Source organism: Cetorhinus maximus, chromosome 9 (assembly GCF_964194155.1).
Source record: "Cetorhinus maximus chromosome 9, sCetMax3.hap1.1, whole genome shotgun sequence".
Classification (NCBI taxonomy): Eukaryota; Metazoa; Chordata; class Chondrichthyes; order Lamniformes; family Cetorhinidae; genus Cetorhinus; species Cetorhinus maximus.
This window is the reverse complement of record NC_135887.1, coordinates 54,781,149-54,801,078: the sequence shown is the minus strand read 5'-3', so window position 1 is coordinate 54,801,078 and position 19,930 is coordinate 54,781,149. Positions and strand designations below refer to the sequence as shown.

General features: G+C 43.0%; 1 protein-coding gene across 1 annotated transcript in view; it reads left to right on the top strand.

The window, feature by feature from the left end:
• Positions 1-19,930, top strand: part of LOC144684663 (protein CASP-like) — a 651,698-nt gene that overhangs the window by 574,105 nt on the left and 57,663 nt on the right. Inside the window, exons 16-17 of the mRNA XM_078548749.1 lie at positions 2,737-2,800; positions 5,850-5,962. Coding sequence (XP_078404875.1) covers positions 2,737-2,800; positions 5,850-5,962 — 177 coding nt within the window. The remainder of the gene's footprint in view (positions 1-2,736; positions 2,801-5,849; positions 5,963-19,930) is intronic.

Here is a 19,930-nt window from a genome sequence, read left to right as displayed (position 1 = left end):
CTAAGCCTTTATAAAACAAGTGTTAGGCCTCAGTTGGAGTACTGTGTTTAATTCTGGGAACTACACTTTAGAAAGGATGTCAAGGCCTTGGAGAGGCACAGAAAAGATTTGCTAGAATGGCGCGATGGGTGAGGGACTTGTGTAGAGAGACTGGAGGAATTGGGGTTGCTGTCCTTGGAACAGAGAAGGTTTAGAGGAGATTTGGCAGAGGTGTTCAAAATCATGAAGAATTTTGATGAAAAGAACAGAAAGCGCATCATTATTTTTCACATGTACGCTGACGACACCCAGCTCTACCTCACCATCACCTCTCCACTGTTGCTAAATTATCAGTCTGCTTGTCTGACTTTCAGCACTGGATGAGAATAAATTTCCTCCAATTAAACATTGGGAAAACTGTAATCATTGCCTTCGGTCCCTGGCTGCCAACTCCATCCCGCTCCATGGCAACTGCCTGAGGTTGAAGCAAGGCTGTTCACAATCACGGTATCATATTTGATCCTGAGATGAGCTTCTGACCACACATCCACACCATCACTTGCACCAGCTATTTGAACCTCCATACCATTTTGCCTACTCCATCCCTCCATCAGCTCATCTGCTGCTGAAACCCTCATCCATACCTTTGTTGTTTCTAGACTTGACTAATGTAATGCACTCCTGGCCAGCCTCCCACATTGAATTTAAAGCCATCCAAAACTGAACTGCTTGCATCCTAATTCACACCATTTACCCACCACCGCACCCTCGCTAATCTACACTAAATCCCAGATAAGCCAAAGCCTCAAATTTAAAATTTTCATCCTTGTTCTTAAATGCCTTCATGGCCTCGGCGATTCCTACCTCTGTAATCTCCTCTAATCCTCAGATATCTGTGTTCATCTAATTCTGGCCTCTTGAACATCCACCATTGGTGGCCATGTGGACAGCTGCCACGGCCCTAAACTCTGGAATTCCTTCCCTAAACCTCTCCTTTCTTTCTTCCTTTAAAAAGCTCCTTAAAACCTACCTCATTGACCAAGCTTTTGGCCATCTGGCCTAATATCACCTTTAATGGGCTCAGTGTCAAGTTTTGATTTATGACGCTCCTGTGACGTGCCTTGGGTGGTTTTATTATGTTAAATATAAATTGATGTTTTGAATGTGTAAATAAAAAGAAACTTTTTCCAATGGGAGAAGGATCAATAGCCAGGAAACACAGATTTAAGGTGATTGAAATAAGAACCAGAAGCTACATGAAGAAACTATTTTTTAACACAGCGAGTGATTGTGATCTGGAATGCTTTGCCCAAAAAGGTGCTAGAAGCAGATTCAATTGTAACATTCAAAGAGAATTGGATAAATAGTTGAAGGAAAGACAATTTGCAGGTGTATGTGTATGAGCAAGGGAGTGACAATAATTAGATAGGTTGAGTATTGTTGAAAAAGAAACATGTGGAAGCTTTTAATCTGGTACTCATCAGGACATTCCTCAAGAATACCAATATAAGGGGAACACAATTTATACTGCATGAGAAGCGAGTGCTGGTTGATTGGCAGGTGGACTCTGATTATTGAGGTGTTGTCATGGAGAACACACCAGTGATGGTGACTGACAGTTAACTGTCAAGCATTGTTTGAAATTTAAACCAGGCAACTTGACCCTGATTGGTCAAGGCATTGCCCTGAGGAATGAGTCAACGAATAGCTGTCACTATCTTGTTTAACTGAAACAGGTGCAATGTGTGTACATGTTCTTTCTGTCTGCAAATTAGATAGCTATACCAAAGAGCAGGCATTGACATGATGGATCAAATGGCCTCCTGTGCTGCATCAATTTATGATTCTATATTTAAGGAACTTTAATTGTGGAAGCTTTTATCTTTTGAATGGCACGCATTCTGGTGTTTAAAAATAAAGCAGCCTGCTGACTTCAGGTGGGAGTCAGTTTTGGGAAATGCTAAAATCACCTGGACTTCACCCTATGGTGAATGGATCAGGACCTACTTTGATCCCCACACCCTGATTTCAAAGTTTATTTAGAGACTTTGTGTCTTTGCCTTAGCAGCCCCTTGCACTAACAACCATCTGTGTGAAAACACTTCTTACATCAAATGATAATCCTCAGTCTGTGTTGTCTTGCTTCTGATTGATCAACCAGTGGAAACAATGCTTTCAGAGAGCGCTGACCCTTGTTCTGCTGTTAACACATTCTGCTATCTGACCTTTATGCCACCATTAGCACCTGCCTTAGTCTTTAACACTATCATTACCACTCCCTTTGCCTTGTGTATATAGCATCTTTGTCAAATTTCTCCTGAGCTCGCACCTACCCCTGACCTGTTTGCTCCATCCCCTCTTATACAGTATGAAACCTATCACATTTCTACCTCTCTTCAGCTCTGAAGAAGTCATACGGACTTGAAACGTTAACTCTGTTTCTCTCTCCACAGATGCTGCCAGACCTGCTGAGTTTTTCCAGCATTTTCTGTCTTTATTTTATATTTGCCCTTGAAAAAACTGTACTTTTGAAAGCCTGGTCCCCGCGCACCCCCCCCCCCCCCCCCAACCTAACCAGCTTATGAACACGTTGTCAAGAACTGTCATGAATAACCCCTCAGTCTTGGCATTGTTCCACTGAATCCTCCTGTAACTCCAAACTCTTCCTTTAATAGTGCCATGGGGTGTATAATTGTGGCCTAACCAGTGTCTTATTCTGGAACTTACTCTAACTTCTGATTTTCCTCTGACATCAAGGGAGCAGATCTGAGCAACATGGAGAAGATTCCAGAACCCATCAAAGAAGCTACAGCCCTCTTCGGTAAGAATGCAACCAATGAAATATCCTAGTGTCTAAAAGCAATTTATTTGTGTAACATTCTGAATGTTAAACTCAGGTGAGTGTAAGATAAATGAAAAATGTGTGATCAGGTGATGCAAAGGTTGAACCTGATAAACTTGCATGTTTTTAAAAATCCTGAACTGTTGTAATTTTTCAAATTCTAGCAGTTATGAGATCAACACTAATTTGTATTTACACAGTGCCTTTAATCACAGAGTGCTTCACTGAGGAAAAAAAAACCTGACAAACAAGTAATAAAGGGAGAGAGTTAGGAGAACATGACATTGAATAGATATAGGTTAATCAATGATTTTTCAAGGGCTGAGGAAGAGGAGTTTAGTGAGGTAGTTCCAGAGTGTAGGACCAATATAACTGAATTCTATTCCACCAATGAAGTTGCAGGAGGCCAGAGACAGAGGATCAAGGAGAGTGGCAAGGAACCAGAGATAAGTGATTACAGTACAGTGAGGTGAGCTCTAAAAAAGATTTGTAGATCATTAGAAGTTTTTTGAACTCGATGAATTATGAAGCAGGGACCAAATAGAAGTTACTGAATGGGACTTGAGCAGTGCTGAAGTTACTGAATGGGGTTTGAGCAGTGCTGAAGTTATTGAATGGGGTTTGAGCAGTGCTGAAGTTACTGAATGGGGTTTGAGCAGTGCTGAAGTTACTGAATGGGACTTGAACAGTGCTGAAGTTACTGAATGGGACTTGAGCAGTGCTGAAGTTACTGAATGGGGTTTGAGCAGTGCTGAAGTTACTGAATGGGACTTGAGCAGTGCTGAAGTTACTGAATGGGACTTGATGTGAACGGTGCTGCTTTGGGCAAGCAAGAGTTTGTGAAAGTTTATCTTAGACTTAGGAGTGATGCCCGTGGATTGGAGCAAACATTACACCCTTGCTCAAAAAAGGGTGTAAAGATTGGAAGTTAGCAAATGCAACACTGCTATTCAAGAACGGACAGATAGAGAAAACGGAATTGTCCTAAGACAAGAAGCTGAGTAATTTGGGACTATATTCTCTGGAGTTTAGAAGAATGAGAGGTGACCTCATTGAAACATTGAAGATTATGAAGGGGTTTGACAGGTTAGATACTGAGAGGCCACTAGCTGGGGAATCTAGAACATGGCTACACAGTCTCAGGATAACTGGCTGATCATTTAGAATTCAAATGCGGAAAAATTTCTTCACTTAAAGGGTTGTGAATTTTTAGAATTCTCTACCCCAGAGGGTTGTGGATGCTCCACCATTGAACATATTTAAGGCTGAGATAGTCAGATTTTTGGTGTCTCGGAATCGAGGGATATGGGGAGTGGGTGGGAAAATGGAGTTGAAGCCCAAGATCAGCGATGATCATTTTGAATATTGGAGCAGACTCGACAGGCCATAAATCCTCTCCTGCTGCTATTTCTTATGTCCTTAATTTGTTCTTAAGATAGGCTCAGTAACTACAGGCCAGTCAGTTTAACTTTGGTGGTGGGGAAACTTCTAGAAACAATGATTCAGCACAACTGTAGATTAATTGAGGAAAGCCAGTACAAATTTCTTAAGGGAACGTTGTTTGAACTAACTCACTTGAGTTTTTTGATGAGGTAGCAGAGAGAGGGTTGATGAGGGCAATGCTGTTGACATGGTGTACATGGACTTCTAAAAGGCATTTGATAACATGCCACATGACAGACCTGTGAGCAAAATTAGAGCTCATAGAATAAAAGGGAGAGTAGCAACATGGATATGAAATTGGCTGAGTGACAGGAAAAAAGAGAGTAGTGATTAATGGAACAAAAACAGAAAATGCTGGAAAAACTCAGCAGGTCTGACAGCATCTGCGGAGAGAGAAACAGAGTTGACGTTTTGAGTCCATATGGCCCTTCTTCTGAAGTGAACTGACCTGGACATTGTTGTGCAGGTCACAATTTCAAAATTTGTGGATGATACAAAACTTGGAAGCATTGTGAATTGCGAGGATGTCGTCAGCATACATGGCAAAGCTGACCCCATGCCTGTGGATGATGTCACCTAGGGGTTAAAGGATCATACGGACTCGAAACGTCAACTCTGTTTCTCTCTCCGCAGATGCTGTCAGACCTGCTGAGCTTTTCCAGCATTTTCTGTTTTTGTTTCAGATTCCAGCATCCACACTATTTTGCTTTTATCTTAGTGGTTAATGGATATTTTTCAGGCTGAAGGAAGGTTTATAGTGGAGTTCCCAGTGGTCAGTGTTGGAACCCTGCATTTCCTGATATATATTAATGACTTGGACATTGTTGTGCAGGTCACAATTTCAAAATTTGTGGATGATACAAAACTTGCAGGCATTGTGAATTGCGAGGATGTCGTCAGCATACATGGCAAAGCTGACCCCATGCCTGTGGATGATGTCACCTAGGGGTTAAAGTGTAATTGAGAAATATAGGAAGCCTTGGGTAGACTGGAAGTAACCAAAGGTGGGAGGAGAAGCCAATCATGGAGATGCAACTTGGATATTGATAATGTGCAAATCTGCTTCTTTGACCCTACCCTGCCTGCAGTGAACCTGCATGTCATCAGTAGTTTAGGCTACTTGAATTAGATTTCCTTTGTATTCTGTAGCTGTGTTGTGTTACCAGCCCTCCAGGGGTCTCCTGGAGTCTTCATTGCAAGCAACCAGGAGAGTAAAAATCACATGAATAAATTTTAAAAATCATAAAGATAACCGTGTGTACTGTTTAATTGTCTTTGAACATTTTTGTTTGATATAATAACATCTGAAATGGGAAAGGGCTAGTTGACTGACAGTCAGGAATTATCCAATCAATAATGAAGAGTCAGTTAGCTCTCCAATTGGCCATGAGGATGAATATGTTGGGTGACCAATGGTGGGCGAGATAGTTTGGACGAAACCTACCAGAATATATCTGCTTTAGTTGGAATCTCTAACCCATAGTGATGGATTTGGTGCTGCAGGTATTTGATATACTTCGAGGCATTCATTTTAGCTAATGTTCTGTTTACAAATATGCTCACTAAATATGTTTCTGTGTTGCAGCTTCTGGTCCTTCTCCAACCTCTGAACTTCCCCAGGGACAGATGGACTCCCTGCTTTCCATCATTTCAAGTCAGAGAGAAAGATTTCGAGCCAGAAACCAGGAGCTGGAATCTGTATGTATGCTACAACACTTCATACTGTGTCGAACTTCTGAAAAGAATCCATGGTTTTAGATTAATAGGCTAAGCCTGCGAAGAGTATTTTTTCACAAGCAGCTGAACCATGGAAATATGCAGGATCAGAGGAACCATTTGACCCATTGTGTCTGTGCCTGTTCTATGATAGAACAGTCAAAAACTAATCCCACTGCCCCAATCCCTCCCCATAGCCTTGCATCTTACTATACTCAAATATTTAGTGAATTTTAGTGTAAAAGATGCAACAGTCTCTGTCCCAACTTCTTCCTGTGGAAAATATTCCTGACTTGCGCAATCTCCATAGAACAACATTTTTCAAAACCCTTCTTTTCACATACACTTGGTGACAATCGTAAATTGATGACCCCTTAACATTGACTCTCCAATCAGAGAGACTTCACCCTATTAAAACCTTTCATAATTTAAAAAAAACTTTAAGTAAATCTCCTCTTAACCTTTCCTGACCCAGTGGAAATGTCCCCAAAGGATATTTTGACCAAAGGGTGAAAACAAGCACTAAATGGTTGCAGCGCTAATAAAATTAGCCTGTTTGAAATCTGGATTTGTCATATAAGTTTTGATTCCCATCATTTCAACATGCCTGGAGCTGCTAAACCAGAAACCTGCAAGTTTAACACTTAAGTGTCAATTAGACACAACTTTTGTGGAGCAGCATATAGGAACATAAGAAATAGGAGCTGAAGTAGGCCGTTTGATCCCTCAAGCCTGCTTCACCATTCAGTAAGATCATGGCTAACTTACTGCCTCCACTCCACCTTGCCACACTATCCCCATTCCTTTGACTTCCTTAGTTTTCAAAAGCCCACTGATCTTTGATTAGAACATATTGAAGGACTGAGCATCCGCAGATTGTTGAAGTAGAGAATTCCAAGTTCACAATCTTTTGAGTGAAGAAATTTCCCCTCATCTCAGTCATAAATGATTGGCCCCTTATCCTGAGACTGTGATCCCCTGTTCTAGGGGAAACATCCTCCCAGCATCTACTGCCAGCCCCTTAAGAATTTTATGTGGTTCAAAGCGATTACCACATTTACATTGAACCAACCCTGGTGATGACAATGCTCAAACTCAGTGGTCTGGGCACAAGGGCCTAGTATAGCTGACTTTATTTGATCCCAGTGTTCTGGAATTGAGTTGGATTTGTGAAGATTTTCCTGATTGGTTCTGAGCTGCGCTTTGAATTGCTTTCTTCAGTCAGACTACTTTAGGGCTGAGGCATTGATCATCTTCCTCTTCGACTTCTGGGCTTGCGATGTCTTGGTGCTAGCTAGATGTCCATCACCAATTGAACAAGTGAATTATCTGTCCAGCCGGCGTCAGCTCCCACATGGATTGAGTGATACAGACCTTTAGATCACTTAGATCTTTGACTCAAACAAGGACATAATCCATGAGTTGCCAGTGCTTTGATCGAGGATGCCACTATATGGTTTGTATTTGGCCTTCTGGCAGAAGAGGATATTTGTTTAATGATCACACTTGGTTAGCAGGAGGACACCGTTTGCATTGGCTTTTCCAACCCTATTTTTCCAATGGTTCCACTCCAGACTTTAATGCCAGCGTTGGCTATGACTCTGAAGTTCCCCAAAAGGATTATTTTTTTTCCTTTTTTTGTGATGACAGTGAGAACTTCTTCAAGCCCAACATAGAATTTTTCCTTAAAATCTTCATCAGAGTCAAGGGTCGAGGCATCAGTGCTGATGACATATTGATTATGGCTGAGCTGTAGGTGAAGTGTCATGCATCTTTCATTTATAAAATTCAGGACTTTGGTTGTGACATCAAAGACCCTATTCCAGATGGCAAAACCAACTCTGTGGACTCGAGGGTCGCTGTCAGTCTATTCTTTCCAGTAGAACATGCATGCCTCTGCTTGTTCCTTCAGCTGCCCCTCCCCAGGAAGGCAGGTTTCACTGAGGACAATTATGTCAATTTGGAGTCTTGATAGCTTTTTCTTCTTTCTGGACAAGTTACTCTCGAGATTATCCATGAGTGTTCTAATGTTCCAAGTTGTAAAATTTAGAATCTTCTTTCTTTAACAACAAAGCTGGTGATCCCAATGAGTGTGATTCCCCAGCAAGGAGTAAATGGGACAGCCTATTTTTAGTGCACCTTTTTTTGCCCCCTCCCCATTTTGGATGAGCAAACGGTATCCTAAAAAGGACTGTTCAGTCACAGATGCTGATGCCCAAAGACACCTCTACCCCTGCACAGGTGTCCAACTTCATACATCTGTCATCTGTGTGCTGATTCATGACTAGGGACTGCCAGGTTCACAGCTGTGCCCCTGTTGTCAATCCTCCATCGCCACAGGACTTGGCAGATGGACCGTGGTAGAAACCTGCGTGTGACTTCACTTCACATGAGGATCTTGGGGCACCATCATTGTCCATATGATTTTGACAGGTTGGTGGCCAGGTTTCAATGACCAGGACCATGGTCTTCCTTTGCTTGTTCTGCCATCAAGGACTTTTGGACCACACTTTGGCACATCCTCCAACCTTGCTGCCATGGATGGTCCTACCAGGACCAAGGAATCCTGATGGTATCACTCAAGGGATCATCAGAAGGCCAAAGCTTCTCTACCACATCAAGATGATGATCCACAGATATGTGCACTTCCCTCGGTAAGCCCATAGCGGTACCAGATGCCTTAAATTTATTCTTTCAATCTTGTCCTCATTTGCTGCTCCAAATGTGGTAAATGGTCGTTTTAAAATCACTGTTAATAGCATTTTCTGTGACTTGCTTTACTTCCTTATTCTGAATCTCCCATTGACCCTTTCAATTCCCTTCGTGACCTATTTCATGTCATCATTGGCCAGTGGAGAGCTTAGGCAGGTAGCTCCCTTCCAGCTCTTTGTCAATGCTGATGTACAATTAAACACTTGGATGTAACAGAAGCAGTGATCTCATTATCCTGCTAAAGGAGAAAAATTCCTGATTAACCACATGTAAGAGACTCTATATTAAGCTACTGAAAAATCTGTACAGGTACCATCTCTGTTTATCCCGTATAGACCGCACACATTCTAACCATAGGTGGTTTCTGGACAATATTTCTGCCTCAACCAACATCACTAAAACAGATTATCTGTTCATTATCTCAGTGTTATTTGTGGCACCTTGCTGAGTGCGAATTGCTATGCATTTCCTACATTATAGCAGTGACTACACTTCAGAACTACTTTGTTAGTTGTAGAGGGTTCTGGAATGTCACAAGGTAGTGAAAGGCTGTATATAAATGCAAGTCTTTCTTTCAGACGGGCAAATCCCAATTACCTAGTTTTAGATACAAATTGGCTTAGGAGTTTCCAAGTGTGCACAGAAATATCATTGGGGTCTAAGCACATAGCCATGGCCTACTTCCACAGAGCTTTCTGCTGCTTAGTCGGACAGGACTATTCTACCTGTTGGGGCATTGGCTTCCACAATTATCAGGAACCAAGGGGCAAGAATCTCAACCACATTAAAAATCTAAAGAACTTAATGATTCAAATACCTTTAGGAACTTGATGTCTCTATTCTAGCAGTTTGCTTATGAATTCTCTGTCATTTGCATTCTACCGAGGATAATTTACTGGGTTTAGTGCCATAATCTCAGTGGATTCCGTGATACATGGACCAGGATATTAAGGTTGGTGAGCAGGGGGTGGGGCCCGCTTGCCGATGCGTAAAATGACGCGGGGTGTCGTCGGGCGGAACTCCCGACGTCACCCCGCGTCATTTCAATTTTCAGGTCGGCAGGGGCGCAGCCAAATCAGCTGTGCGCCCACCGACCTATCAACGGCCAATTGAGACCATTTAAAAACTAATTCAAGTAGTTAATTGACCTGCCCGTCCAACCTTAAGGTTGGCGGGCAGACCGGGAGCCCTGGCGGGCTTCAGAAAAAGCACGAAACCTCATCCATGGGCCGGGTGAGGTTTCATGAAGGTTTTTAAAAATTTAATAAAAGTTTGAATAAAAGTGATGGACATGTCCCAACTCACATGAGAGGACATGTCAGGAAAATTTTATTTTTGTGCATTGACCATTTCTGAATTTGTTGCTGATCTCCCTGAGGCAGCACTTAGCCTCAGGGAGATAAGTGCGCTCTTTTGCGCGCATGCGCAAAAGAGTGCACTCTCAGCTTAGGGAATGCCCGCCTGCATAGGGAGCGCATAGAGCTTCCTGGCAGACATCACGCTGGGTGGGCCCTAATTGGCCCGCCCACGTAAAATCGCAGCACGCCCCCAATCAGGGGTGCCGATTGGAGGCGCTCCTGCATTTCACCCCCGAGGGGGGGAAATTCTTCCCATGGAACCGGCAAACTTTATGACAAAGAGGATCAGATTAGGTTCCTTTGTAGAAAAAGATTGTACAGAATGTTGAGGAATGTTTTGAAAGGAAAAAAAACCTCTTTAGGGAAAAAAGATAGGAAAGTAGGTTAGAAGGAGAAGGGTAAAATTCACAGAATCACAGAATTGTTACGGCACAGAAGGAGGCCATTTGGTTCATCATGTCTGTACCGGCTCTCCGAATGAGCAACTCACCAACAAACACATCTTCCCTTCACCCCCCCCCGGCGGTATTCCACAGGGATCGTTCCCTCCGGGACACCCTGGTCCACTCCTCCATCACCCCCTACACCTCAACCCCCTCCCACGGCACCTTCCCATGCAACCACAGAAGGTGCTACACCTGCCCATTGACTTCCTTCCTCCTCACCGTCCAAGGGCCCAAACACTCCTTTCAAGTGAAGCAGCACTTCATTTGCACTTCCCTCAATTTGGCCTACTGCATTCACTGCTCCCAATGCGGTCTACATTGGAGAGACCAAACGCAGACTGGGTGACCGCTTTGCGGAACATCTTCGGTCTGTCCGCAAGCATGACCCGGACCTCCTTGTCCCTTCCCCCTACCCCACCCCCACTAGGGCTATTTATATATTTTTTATATATATATTTTTTTTTCTATATATATTTTTCTTTTCCCACCTATTTCTATTATTTTTAAATGTATTTCCATTCATTGTTTTATCTCCACCTTTTAGCCTATTTCGATCCCTTCCCCCCACCCCACCCCCACTAGGGCTATCTGTCACTTGCTTGTCCTGCTTTCTACCCTTAATGTCACCATTAGCACATTCCATAGCCAATATCACCACCGTCAACACTCCTTTGTCCTTTTGTCTATGACATCTTTGGCAATCTCTTCTTTGCCTCCGCCTATCATTAGCCCTCTATCCAGCTCTACCTGTCCCACCCCTCTGAACCAGCTTATATTTCATCTCATTTCTATTTTTCCTTAGTTCTGATGAAGAGTCATTCGGACTTGAAACGTTAATTGTATTCCTCTCCGCCGATGCTGTCAGACCTGCTGAGTTTTTCCAGCTATTTTTGTTTTTGTTGAAGTGAAAACAGCTCCTCTCAGTTTTTTCTTCCATTAGAAATTCATATATTGATATTTACAGTTGATAATGTCTGTAAAAGCTGTCAGGCTGCACTTAAACCAGTGGCGGTGCTGCAGTGTCACCATTGACTGGAGGACACAATTGCAACATAACAAGTTTACTTATGCAGTTTCTGTTATAAATGTGGACATAGGACTGCTTCTACTCACTACTACTACTCATATTGCCGTAAGATTCCTTATTTAGTTATAAATAGTATGAAATATTAATATTATCTAAAAATAAGGACAAAATGCATGACTTTCAACTGGTCAATATTATATCAGCCCACGGTCTGTGCAGTTACCCCGCCTCTAACTCTACTGCACCTGAAGGTTGCACATGTTCCTGATTGCCTTTGCCAATCCTCTCTGAATGTTGCCTGTTCACATTATTTGATCATACAAATGTCGTTAGTGCTAAAGTTTCCACTTTGCAGTCTTATTTCCGTTGCTTAATTCATTAATTATTGGACTATTCAAATTTCTATAGTGCAAAAATAAGCTTTAATTATCAGGAATAGACTGACAAACTTCCTGTTTAAGCCCCATCAGTCTTCATTTTTATCCAGCGACTCAAAAGGTTATTCTGCTTAACCAAGGCAATAATATAGCCCTGCCTAATTTACTGCCTGAGTTAACCAGGTAAGTGAACTGGCATCTTTACCTGGCACTTCTTTGTATGTGGCACAGACATTTTTTTTAAGACCATCATCAGACACACACACAGGTAACAGAAAAGTGAGCATAGTGCTTCCTGCTTATGAAATCAAAGGCCAAAGAAAGTTCAGCTGGATTCAGGCTCAACAGACCCTTTCCTATTCTTATGCTCCTAATTCTGCATTAGAGTTTAGCTGATAATGGGGTTAGTGGAAAAGAGGCCTCTGGAAGTCCCATATTGGGCTGATGTGTGGGCTTCATGCTTAATTTTGAGAACTGGACAGCAGTAACGTCAAACAATTCAGCAAAAACAATGATAGGGTTGAATTTCCTCACCCATTCTTCAATTATGAAGATACCAGGATGTGGATCAGTGGGCTCCTGAAATGTTTCAATAGTGGGGAGGGTGCCCACATATGCCATGCAAATGAATTTAAAAATCTGGAATTAAAAATAATGACCATGAAACCATTGTCAATTGTCATAAAAATCCATCTGGTTCATTAAAGTCGTTTAGGGAAGGAAATCTGCCGTCCTTACCTGGTCTGTCCTACATGTGACTCCAAACCCACAGCAATGTGGTTGACTCTTAAATGCCTTCTGAACAAGGGCAATAAGGGATGAGCAACCCAATGAATAAAAAAAAACCAAAGAGGCTATAAAGCGATATTGACAGGTTAAGTGAGTGGGCAACAAGGTGGCAAAGGGAGTATAATGTGGGAAAGTGTGAGGTTATTCACTTTGGTCATAAAAATAGAAAAGCAAAAAAGCTCATTTAAAGGGTATGAAACATTTAAATTTTGGTGTTTAGAGAGACTTGGGTGTACTTGTACAAGGAACACAAAAAGTTAGCATGCAGGTACAGCAAACAATTAAAGCAAATGGCACATTGGCCTTTATTGCATTGCAGTACAAGAAAGCTAGAACAAGGGGGCACAAGTTCAGAATAAAGGGCCAATAATTCAAAACTGAGATGAGAAATTTTTTCACTCAAAGGGTTGTGAATCTTTGGAATTTTATACCCCAAATGTCATCATTCTATACATTTAAGGCTGATATAGACAGATTTTTGGTGTCTCAGGGAATCAAGGGAGATGGGGAGTGTGCAGGAAAGCAGAGTTGAAGCCCAGATCAGCCATAATTGTATTGAATGGCAGAGCAGATTCCATGGGCCATAGGTTGGTCTTCTTTTTGTTACGTTCTTATGTCTTACCTTTTAACCTGTTTTCCCAATGCACTTTAGCCAACTCTGTCTTCATACCCATGTAATTGCTTTTATTTAAGTTTAAAACACTAGCTATAGACCCATATTTCTTACTCAAACTGAATGTGAAATTCTACCATGTTATGATCACTCTTGCCAAGAAGATCCTTTACTATGAGGTTATTAATTAATGCTGCCTCATTACACATTGCCAGGTTTAAAATGGCCAGTCCCCTGGATGGTTCTGGAACATATTGTTGTAAGAACCTGCCCCAAATATACTCTTATGAACTCATCTCCAGGCTATTTTTGCCAATTTGATTCATTCAATCTATATGAAGCTTAAAATCACCCACAACTGTTGCAGTACCTTTCTTACAAACCCCATTATTTCTTGAGTTATACTCTGTCCCACAGTGTAGCTACTGTTAGAAGGCCAATAAGCTACTCCCATAGAGTCATAGTCATAGAGGTCTGCAGCACGGATAAAGGCTCTTAGGCCCATCAAGTCTGTGCCGGTCAAACAAATATCTATATTCTAATCCCATTTTCCAGCACTAGGCCCATAGCCTTGTATGCCATTGCATCGCAATTACACATCCAAATACTTCTTAAATGTTATGAGGGTTTCTGCCTCCAGTACCCTTTCAGGCAGTGAGTTCCAGATTCCCACCACCCTCTGGGTGAAAAAATTCTTCCTCACATCCCCTCTAAACCTCCTGCCCCTTACCTTAAATCTATGGTTGTTGATTCCACCGCCAAGGGGAAAAGTTCTTTCCTGTCTATCCTATCCATGCCCCTTATAATTTTATACTCCTCAATCATGTCCCCCCTCAATCTTCTCTGCTCCAGGGAAAATAACCCTAATCTATCCAATCTCTCCCCATAACTAAAACTCTCCAGCCCAGGCAACATCCTGGTAAATCTCCTCTGCACTCTCTCTAGTGCAATCACATCCTCCCTATAATGCGGATTCCAGAACTGCACGCAATACTCTAGCTGTGGCCTTTCCAGCGTTTTATACAGTTCCAGCATAACCTCCCTGCTCTTATATTCTATGCCTCGGCTAATAAAAGCAAGTACCCCACATGCCTTTTTAACCAAAATAAAAACAGAATTACCTGGAAAAACTCAGCAGGTCTGGCAGCATCGGCGGAGAAGAAAAGAGTTGACGTTTCGAGTCCTCATGACCCTTCAACAGAACTGAGTAAAGTTAGGAGAGGGGTGAAATATAAGCTGGTTTAAGGCCGGGTGGGGGGGGCGGTGGTTGTAGGGACAAGCAAGCAGTGATAGGAGCGGATAATCAAAAGATGTCACAGACAAAGGAGAGAGGTGTTAAAGGTGGTGATATTATCTAAGAGAATGTGCTAATAAGAATGGATGGCAGGACACTCAAGGTACAGCTCTAGTGGGGGTGGGGTGGAAAGACTGACAGGGCATTACAGGTATAGATTTAAAAATAATGGAAATAGGTGGGAAAAGAAAAATCTATATAAATTATCGGAAAAAACAAAAGGGAGGGGGAAGAAACGGAAAGGGGGTGGGGATGGAGGAGGGAGTTCAAGATCTAAAGTTGTTGAATTCAGTATTCAGTCCGGAAGGCTGTAAAGTGCCTAGTCGGAAGAGGAGGTGCTGTTCCTCCAGTTTGCGTTGGGCTTCACTGGAACAATGCAGCAAGCCAAGGACAGACCTGTGGGCAAGAGAGCAGGGTGGAGTGTTAAAATGGCAAGCGACAGGGAGGTTTGGGTCTTTCTTGCGGACAGATCGCGGATTTCCAGCATCCGCAGTAGTTTTTTGTTTTTATGCCTTTTTAACCACCTTATCTACCTGACCTGCTACCTTAAGGGACCGGTGGACATGCACACCAAGATCCCTCTGATCCTCGGTACTTCTCAGGGTCCTACCATTCATCGTGTATTCCCGTGCCTTGTTTGTCCTGCCCAAGTGCATCACCTCACACTTATCCGGATTAAATTCCATTTGCCACTGATCAGCCCACCTGACCAGCTCATCTATATCCTCCTTTAATCTAAGGCTATCCTTCTCACTATTTACCACCCTACCCATTTTTGTGTCATCCGCGAAATTACTGATCAACCCTCCTACATTCAGTCTAAATTGTTTATATATGCCACAAACAGCAAGGGACCCAACACTGATCCCTGTGGAACCCTACTGGACACAGGCATTCAGTCACAAAAACACCCCTCTACCATCACCCTCTGCTTCCTGCCACTCAGCCATTTCTGGATCCAATTTGTCAAATTGCCTTGGATCCCATGGGCTCTTACCTTCGTTATCAGTCTCCCATGCGGGACCTTATCAAAAGCCTTGCTGAAGTCCAAGTAGACTACATCAAATGCATTATCCTCATCTACACACCTGGTCACCTCTTCGAAAACTTCAATCAAATTGGTCAAACATGACCTCCCCTTAACAAAAACCATGCTGACTGTCCTTGATTAATTATGTCCCTCAGAATTGCTTCCAATAGTTTCCCCACCACTGAGGTTAGACTGACTGGCCTGTAGATCCCTGGTTTATCTCTTCTTCTCTTCTTGAATAACAGCACCACATTGGCTGTCCTCCAGTCCTCTGGCACCTCTCCTGTGGCCAGAGAGGTATTGAAAATTATTGCAGCACCCCTGCTATCTCCTCCGTTGCCTCACTTAACAGCCTAGGATACATTTCATTCGGGCCTGGAGATTTATCTACTTTTAAGCCTTCCAGACCACTTAGAACCTCCTCCCAATTTCTTCAATTATATCATAGTCCTTCTGCCTGATTTCCATACCCACATCGTCCCTCTCACTTGTGAACACCGACACAAAGTATTCATTTTGCTACCTACCTACGTCTTCTGACTCCACACACAAATTACCACTATGGTCCTTAATAGGCCCTACTCTTTCCCTATTTATCCTCTTACTCTTAATGTACTTGTAAAATAACTTTGGATTTTCCTTTATTTTACCTGCCAATGTTTTTTTATGCCCCCTTTTTGCTCTCCTAATTTCCTGTTTAAGTTCCCCCCTACACATTCTATACTTCTCTAGGGCTTCCGCTGTTTTGAGCCCTCGGTATCTGCCATAAGCCTCCCTTTTTCTCTGTATCCAATCCTGTATATCTCTCGACATCCGGGGTTCCCTGGATTTGTTGGTCCCACCCTTTATCTTTACTGGAATATGTTGGCCCTGTACTCTCCCTATTTCCTTTTTGAATGAGTCCCACTGCTCTGACGCAGATTTACCTAAAAGTAGCTGCTCCCAGTCCACTCTGGCCAAATCATATGTGACCTTATTAAAATTGGCCTTCCCCAAATTTAAAACTCTGATTTCTGGCCCATCCTTGTCCTTTTCCATAACAACCTTGAATCTAACGGAGTTATGATCATTATCTGCAAAATGCTCCTCCACTGATACCTCTACCACTTACCTGGCTTCGTTCCCTAAAATTAAGTCCAGGACCACCTCCTCCCTTATAGGACCTTCTACATAGTGGCTTAAAAAGCTTTCCTGGATGCATTTTAAGAATTCCGCTCCCTCTAAACCTATGACTAACCCAGTTAATGTTGGGGCAGTTGAAATCCCCCACTATTACTACCCTATTATTTTTACACTTCTCTGAAATTTGGCTACATATCTGCTCTTCTATTTCTCTCTGATTGTTTGGGGGCCAATAGTACACCCCCAGCAATGTGATTGCTCCTTTTTTGTTTTTCAGTTCTACCCATATGGCTTCATTTGAAGAGCCTTCTAAGATGTCATCCCTCCTTACTGCTGTAATTTATTCCTTGATCAATATTGCGATATCCCCTCCTCTTTTACCTCCTTCCCTGTCTCGCCTGAAGACCCTATATCCTGGAATATTGAGCTACCAATCCTGCCCCTCTCTCAACCATGTCTCTGTGACCGCAATGACATCATACTTCCATGTTTTAATTTGTGCCCTCAACTCATCTGTCTTATTCGTCAGACTGCTTGCATTAAAATAAATACCATCCAGCCTTGCCAAACTCCCTTGTGCCTTAACTGGCCTATAATTTCTATGCCTTCCAGACTCACTTGCACAGCCAAAATTAGAAGAGAGAGCATCTCTCCCTGCTGAACCTCCTCTCAGGATCCCATCCCCCTGCCAAGTTAGTTTAAACCCTCCCCAACAGCTCTAGCAAACCTCCCCGCAAGGATGTTGGTCCCATTCCGGTTCAGGTGCAACCCATCCGCCTTGTACAGGTCCCACCGCCCCCAGAAACAGTCCCAGTGTCCCAGAAATCTAAAGCCCCCTCCTCCTGCACTATCTCTCCAGCCACACATTCATCTGGACTAACCTCCTATTTCTATACCCACTAGTGCATGGCACCGGAATTAATCCAGAGATTACTACTTTTGAGGTCCTGTTTTTTAATGTGTTTCCTAGCTCCCTAAATTCTGCTTGCAGGATCTCATCCCTCTTTCTGCCTATGTCGTTGGTACCCAATATGTACCACGATCCCTGTCTGTTTGCCCTCCCCCTTTAGAATGCCCTGCAGCCGTTCAGTGACATCCTTGACCCTGGCACCAGGGAGGCAACATACCATCCTGGAGTCACGTCTACCGTCACAGAAACGCCTGTCTGTTCCCCTTACTATCGAGTCTCCTACCACTATTGCTCTTCCCCTCTTTTTCCTCGCCCCACCCTGTGCAGCTGAGCCACTCATAGTGCCATGAGCGTGGCCGCACTCCCCGGAGGAACCATCATTCTCACCGTTTTCCAACACAGAAAAACGGTCCTCAAGCAAGATATACCCTGGGGATTGCCTGACTACCTGCCTGACACCTTTCTTCTGACTGATGGTCACCCATTCCCTCTCTGTCTGCACTTCTGTAAGTTTGGGATGACCATGTCTAAAAACATGCTATCCACAAAGCTCTCAGCCTCGCGGTTGCATCTCAGCGCCTCCAGCTGCCGCTTAAGCTCCCAAACTCGGAACTCAAGTAGCTACAGCTAGTGGCACATCCTGCACACGTGATCGGTCAGAGTGCAAGGAGCGTCCAGGACTTCCCACATGTTGCAGGTGGTACATAACATGGGATTGAGCTGCTCTGCCATGCCTCTCGTTAAAAAAACACCCTTACTTTAAGTTAAATATAGTAAAAAAAAAGATAAATTATTTATATACTTCGAATAAAAACTAGAACCCTTACCTTTCCTCAGCTTAATCTATTTTAAACTAGAGAAAAAACCTGGAGAAAAACACTTAGCCACTACTCACCAATCAGCTCTCACCTTAGTGCTGACGTCACTTTTTGAAGCCTGCCCGCAGTCGCACTGGTTCTGATCTCTCTGCCGCTCTCTCGCGCTGTCTTGTGATGTCACTCTTGTTATTTTCAACAAGAATTGACTGCAGGACACGCTTCCCAGACTGCTTCACCGCGATGCTGACTGCAGGACGCTCTTCCCAGACTGCTTCACCGTGGTGCTCACTGCAGGACATTCTTCCTAGAATTCTTCACCACAAAGCAGACTGCAGGACTCTCTTCCCAGACTCCCACTATTAACTTCCTTTGCTATTTCTTATTTCCACCCAAACTGTTTTTACAACTTGATCTATTGAACCAAAATTATTTCTCACTACTGTACTGATCTCATCCTTTATTAACAGAGCTACCCCACATCCTTTTCCTTTCTCCCTTCTAAAATGTCAAATACCCTTGAATGTTTAGTCCCAGGCTTGGTCACCTTGCAACTCCTCTTTTAAGACAGTTCTTGAAATCCTGTTCTTTGACCAAGGTTTTAGTCAACCTCACCTACTATTTCCTTCTTTGACTCAGTGTCTGATAATGATCCTGTGAAGCACTTTAGGATGTTTTTCTCTACTAAAGGTGGTATGTAACTGCAAGTTGGTATTGTAGCTGTGAATCAACCTACCTCAGGTATTAGATTTCCAAATATGCCACAGATGGTTGGCTTGGTTTGCAGTTTCATTGCCAGATTGGAGCTACCTCAATCCAAAAGTGGCTTTGTTTACTCACTGCTCCTCGCCACTGCTCTCCCCAACTAAACATAGAAATAACAAGTTGTTTGTTAACAACAACATCTTAAATGTATATGGCGCCTTTAACATAATGAAATGTTCAAAGGCACTTCACAGGAGTGTTGTAAAACAAAGCGTGACACTGAGCCACATAAGGCGATATTAGGTTGCATAACCAAAAGCTTGGTCAAAGAGGTAGGTTTAAGAAGTGCATTAAAGGAGGAGAGCAAGGTAGAGAGGTGTATTGAGGGAATTCCAGAGCTTGTGGCCTAGACAGCTGAAGGCAGAGCCACCAATGTTGGAGCAGTTAAGATTGGGAATGCACAATAGACCAGAATTAGAGGAGTGCAGATATCTTGGAAGTTTCTGGTGCTGGAAGAGTTACAGAGATAGGAAGGGGCAAGGGCATGGAGGAATTATAAAACAATGGTAAAAATTTTAAAATCAAGTCATTTCTTGACCTGGAGCAGATGAAGGTCAGCGAGTACAGGCATGATAGGTGAACGGGACTTGCTGCAAGTTAAGACATGGGCAACAGGGTTATGATTACCTCAAGTTTATGGAGGGTAGGCTGTGAGAGACCAGCCAGGACTGTGTTGGAATAGTTGCGTTTAG